Here is a 6,000-nt window from a genome sequence, read left to right as displayed (position 1 = left end):
AGTGCCGAGAGATGGGCTACAATAACATCCTTCAAGGCAAGTGCCAAGCTGTCTCACTGCCCCTCCTGCTCTGCTGTAGACATCTGTAGGCTTCAAAATGGTTTTGCCATTTAGTATCGGTCACTCATCTGATTCCAGTTTAAGTGAGAGTCTCTTTCGTTCAGAACTGAAAATCCGATTCTGTTACTAATTGTGAAGCTAAAGTAGGACTTTATGAAATTAAGACAGCAAATTGCGGAAAATTATTCTTTATTGAAAAATATCAATAATACTGACAGACTTCAAAAGCAATTCACGGTTCCAGAATACAAAGTACTTAATACATTTTTTTTCAATGTTTGTATCTCAAAGTTAGCATTTTGTAAATCAAGATACAAATTTGATAGCCTCACTAAAACGTTTTCCAGCTTTATTCTGTAAGGAGCTGCACAACCTTCAAAGTCAGGGTCACGAGGTCAACTGGAGCACGCGGGGCAGGATGCTCCGGGGACTGTGCAGACGTCTGCAGCAGTATTTTCCCCACGTTCCCTGCACAAGACAGCTGCCCTCCAGTGTCAGAAAATCGTGGGAAACAGCATAACAAAAGACAGCCCATTCTCCTTTTAATCCACACACTTTCATCAGGAGATTGCTCTTTGGAGGAAATCTTTTAAGAATGCCACTGTAGCTATACTGAAGGAAACAGACTGTTGCCATCAACACGGTCTTTGCTGAGCCGTGAGTAATAATTCTATGCTTTTTAGATGTGAGAGAAAAAGAACGTGTACAAGTTTAGTTGAAAACCACACAAGGGATGCACGCAGGCTCGGGGAGTAGCAGTGCTTGCCTTAATCACTAGTAGCTCAGCTGGAGCAGCCACGCCTTTGTCCCCAGCCACAGCAGCACCGAGAGCTGCGTGATTCCTTATGTATGAACTTAGTACCCGAGGCCCAGTCTTTACACACTCCAATTCTTGTTCTCCTAGTACATGAGAGCGGCAGGATTTGGAGAATTACTAGTCGCTGTGCTGAAACAGGCATCCAGCACCCTGGACTGTGAGAAAGAAAGCGAGCGCCGTGACCAGCAGCCTTCCCTCACAGCGCTAACACCGACGCTGCCAAGCACTCACTGCACATAAGCAGTGGCATCCCACAGTAAAACAGCAGACACTAAAGGAATCATGGCACAACGGATTTCTGAATTCTTTTTATCTACCATTGGTCCTGGGGCTTGGATCCGTCCCCTTGGAGACTACACTTGCTCTTCATTCCAGAATCATCTTTAGGGAGGAGAGGCTTCAGGTCATGTAGCGGGTAATGGCTCTCAGAGCATACAGGAGCTCTGCTTGCATCCTAGCTTCTATAAGAAGCAGATTAACGTGAACCTGCATAGAAAAGACAACATCATGTGAGAACAGATTATAAACACCACGGTTTTTCAGCACATTCAATTTTACAATGTCCCAAATAAGTACAGTTATTTGTCCCTTGCTATGATGAATAATTGATTTCAGGATTCTCCGTGGAAACCCAAACCCCCAATGTTCTAGTCCCTTGTACTAAATAGCATATTATACACATGATCAATGCACAGCCTCCCATTACTACAATGTAAATGCCAAATAAATGGTTGGTACACTGTCTGGGGAATTTTGACAAACTACAGGCACATATTTGGCACAAATACAATTGTAGTGACTTCTGTGATCCTCAGTTGACTCAACGTAAGGATGCAGAAACATGACTGAAGGGCCAAGTGTATACTTTATGTGCTACCAAGTAACTTAAGTCTTTATTAGCACAATATCAGACTCCTTTCGGGATAAATGTCATATTATTCTATTTACATTTGTACATTTGACTGCATGTCTTCTGGATATTTGTTATAGTTCAGAAAATCTAGGGGCTGCTTTGTCAGACTTTTAGAATTTTTCTGACAAACCATTAACTTCTAAAAACATGCTTCAAAGAGAATCTGTTTCTGCCTATGCCCACGTTTTAAAAGCTTCTGCCCAATGGTCTTAGGTGGAGATGGCTACGCCAGTTTTCTGAGGACAGACCAGCCTTCTTGTCTATCCTTGTACGTCTCATGATATAGACCTCTCCCAATGGGTTCCTGAGACAGACGTTCTGGAATGATGTACTTCAGGCTCTAGAGATGATGCAGGGGGTTGGAGAGCCACTCGACTATGTGAAGGAGTGTAATAACCACGGCGAATTACAGGGTAAACCAGCCACCGCGAGCACAAACCTTCTCAGAGTGCTTGAACTGCCTCCAGAAGCTATCGTACATTCTTTTGGTAACCTTTTCAGGAGTGCAGACAACAGTTTTGATATAAACTTTAAAGCTACGATCCAACAACTGGTTAATTTCTCCATAGTCATAGTCGTCGTACCTGTTACGAGACGTAAGAATGGACTACTGTCAGTGCGCAGTGGTCTCTTTTCTACGTGCAACACGCACCGATGTAAACACATAACGCGCTCCTCACTGTATGGGCAGTTAGTCCCAGAAACGAGATGGCCTTATGATGTTTAAATGGGGTGGGATGGAAAAGCGTATAGCAAGAAGTCAGGAAGAACAGAGGTTTCTGGTGCCCAAGCAGGGTACTCCCATAGCTGACAGTACCAACGCGACAGCACTGGGCACCTAGCAGCCACGTATTCACAATCACCAACACACAACCACATTGAAACCAATGCTGAAAAGAGCATAGAAGAAATTAAGAACGTGTGTGTGTGGTGTGTGGTGTGTGGTGTGTGTTTCAAGGCAGGGTTTCTCTGAACTTTTGGAGCCTATCTTGGAACTAGCCCTTATAGACCAGGCTCGCCTCAAACTCATAGAGATCGGCCTGCCTCTGCCTCCTGAGTGCTGGGATTAAAGGCATGTGCCACCACTGCCCAGCTCAAGAATTTATATTTAATTACTGGTACTATTACACACCTAAGATGGTAACTTACTTGTGTAAATCTCTGGGACAAATGAGGAAAAAATCAGGGGTGAGTGGGGGAGAGGGCTGGCTGGGCTCTCAGAATCTCATGGTGTCACTTCAGGAGAGGCTGAGATGCCTGCGCACAGCAATGTTTATTCCAACCACTGAATCCTGTGTTTCAGGACATACAGGCATGCAAGGTACCTACTGTGTTTTCAGTGTAAAAAGGGGAACGTTCTTGGCAAAGCTGATCCTAAAACTGCCCAAGGAAGCTGAAGTCAATAGCCTGGGGACTGATCAGTAGGAATTGGTTTAAAACTGGCTATGCGTATTTTAAAAGCTTGAGCAGTGTGAATTAAAGAGAGCTTGCAGGTCTCTGATAAAGCCATACTAGAGAAAGCAGATTTATCGGCTGAGACAACCAGAAAGCCACGCAGTACAGAATATGTGTATGAGAAGGTAGTACATGTTATATTTTCTACACAACACAGCAGGCTGGAGAGCCAACAGGTCCCAGAGAGTCCCAAGCAGTGCAGGAGTGGGTACTCTTCAGAGGAGCTGAATTCCGGGAAATATGAAGGCCAGGGACAGAAGAGGATGATACAGATGTTCAGTGACCAGCTCTGCCTCCTGTCTATGTGCGGGACCAGTTTGCTCACTCTCCCTTCTTGAAGTCAGTTGTCACTATCTCACAGAACCCAAGCTGTGGCTCTGTGGTGCCCGGGAACTATAAAATTAGTTATGTGTGTGCAAGCATCCCAATACTTCGTGTAAAGGAAATGTCTTTATAAGCATAAGGAAGCAGACTGACCGTATTCCAAACATGCAGTGAATATAGTTCCAGATAGCCCGTCTGAGCATTGAGGTATCGACATCTTTGTGCATTGCCATTGTATTGTAAGTAAGATTGTAAGCAATGTGAAATTTCTCATCAATTAACTGTCCCACATCTGGATAAAGACGATTCACCAGGGAGTAACCATGGTCTTCCCAGCAGTAGTCCTAAACATGGGGACGACAGAAATTATGAATACTCAGAACATGGCAGAACAGCTTTGTGTCCACAGCGCATGAAGTCACTAGCGCTGGCTCCGCCCGCTGACCTTGAACTCAGTTTCCTCGGTGCTGCAGTTCACTCTCAATATCCTACTGCGATGAGAAAAGGCCTATGAACCCTAACGTGGCCTGGCTTACGAACCGAGGGAGCCGAGCACAGACTGCAGCTCTCTGCAGCATTCCACCCGTCTCCAGGGGCATCACAGGTCAAAGCCCCTTCCCCATGTTCCATCACTGCAACAGTCAAATGTTCCTGGGATTTTGTGGATTTTCAAGCCAGCTATCGTTAGCTAATGCCTATTACCTGAATGCTTGGAGAGATGAAGCGCAGGAAGGACCAAAAGTTAGAGACCATCCTGGACTATATAATAAGACTACGCCACAAAACAAAATGAAAACAAAAGTCTAGCTCAGTCTACCCACCACTCACCCCGCCTCATCCTCTCTCCCACCTGATTTTCACCCCAGTAACCAAGTCTTCTAATTCCTTCCCTATATGAAGCCTCTCTGATGCCTCTCTACTGCAGAGAACTCTTAAGCCCCAACTTGCTTGCCCCTAGAACATCTCTTTGACATTGGCCATAACTCAGTCAGTGCCCATCAACCTACTGTAAGCTGAGTCAGCACTCAGGCATCCTCGCAGGGTGAAACCTCTTCCCACTCACAGTAGCCGGCAGCTTTGTCTACAGCGCTCAGTGTTTGGTCCCCTCACACCCTTCCCTGGGCACCTCGGCTGAGACTAAAGCATTTCCAGCTCTCTTCTGCAGCTGATGCGGGCCCAGCCCCTGTGCCACCTGAGCAGCCTGGGAACACCTCCAGCACTGAGCTACGGTCTCAGCTGCCCTTCGGTTCCCAGCTCACACCTCTCGCATTCTCATCTCTCTCCAGAAAACTCAGTACACAATAATCCTTTCAATTCTGGATGTATCCTATTTTATTACAGTTCAACTCCTCCTTCTGCCTAAATTTTGTTCTTTTAAGCAGTATATTATAATTTGGGTGGGGACAAAAAAAAGCAAGGACGTCTCAAAAGTTCAACTAGCTTCATAACTCTAATAAAAAGAGGAGTTGTTACTTAACGCTGGGCTGTAAGGGATAACTGGGCAAGCTGAGAGTAGTAGTTCACCTGTTTAATACTGACATATAAACGCAAGACATAGACTATGGCATGATTCTGCTGATAAGCTGGAAGCTGTAGAAGCCTGAGTGCAGAGGAGATAATGTGAAGAGTTGCTGACCACTAGTTCTTAGTGCTGCTGAGCCGTGTGTGCGACCTGCTGAGCACTGAGCCCACTTCTCAAGCGCGGGCAGCGTTTTCACATCACAGCGAGAGGTTTCTAGACATTATGTTACACAAGTACAGTTTTACCTGGACACGAAACGTTGGAACATGCATCCCGTGCCTAGAGAAGTCCTTATAGCCATAACTAGTGTCCTCAAAGTGCCGAGACACATCTCTTCCTGGTGTAGCTTCGTCATCATCTGAAATGAAAAGGAAAGAAAATCATTTCAAAGCTTTTGAAAACAAGATGCTAATTCATTTTACCCATCATAAATAAATGTGAGATGAACTATTTTTGACACTAAATAACAAATATGAACCAAAACACTCTCTCTTATCATCTCATGTAGCCCAGACTGGCTGCAACCCTGCCGTGTAGCTCAGGATGACCCTGAACAACTTTATCTTCTTGCCTCCCTCTCCTGAGTGCTGAGATTAGAGGCGTGTGCCACATGGAACCCAGGGCTTTGGGTATGCCAAACTGTCTACCAACTACACCGCCACCCCATGATAAAGTCTTAATACAAACTTAATACAAAAGTAACTTGCTTACTAAAAAACAGAATGTAGTAAAAATGAGATTTTCTGTGATAAAATAAGCATTCATAGAATTCTGCATGGCTTTCGTTTTCTCTTTGACTCGTCTGTCTTTCTCCTCTAATTTATACATTTTAAGTTCTCAAAAGTATGCATTCTAAGTTAAGAATACCCCATTTGGATAATATGTAAGATAACTAAATCATCTCTGGGC

General features: G+C 44.7%; 1 protein-coding gene across 2 annotated transcripts in view; it reads right to left on the bottom strand.

Annotated features, from left to right (window-relative positions):
* Positions 1-232: 232 nt before the first annotated feature.
* Positions 233-6,000, bottom strand: part of Sesn1 (sestrin 1) — a 94,920-nt gene continuing 89,152 nt past the window's right edge. For both annotated transcript variants that reach the window (XM_038340783.1, XM_038340784.1), the window contains exons 7-10: positions 5,337-5,449; positions 3,723-3,913; positions 2,230-2,374; positions 233-1,363 (exon numbers count right to left, since the gene is read on the bottom strand). In XM_038340783.1, coding sequence (XP_038196711.1) covers positions 1,277-1,363; positions 2,230-2,374; positions 3,723-3,913; positions 5,337-5,449 — 536 coding nt within the window. In that variant the 3' untranslated portion in view covers positions 233-1,276. The remainder of the gene's footprint in view (positions 1,364-2,229; positions 2,375-3,722; positions 3,914-5,336; positions 5,450-6,000) is intronic.

The sequence above is a fragment of the Arvicola amphibius genome, chromosome 8 (assembly GCF_903992535.2).
Source record: "Arvicola amphibius chromosome 8, mArvAmp1.2, whole genome shotgun sequence".
Lineage (NCBI taxonomy): Eukaryota > Metazoa > Chordata > Mammalia > Rodentia > Cricetidae > Arvicola > Arvicola amphibius.
Note: the sequence above shows the minus strand (reverse complement) of the source record. Positions and strands in the feature narration are given on the sequence as shown.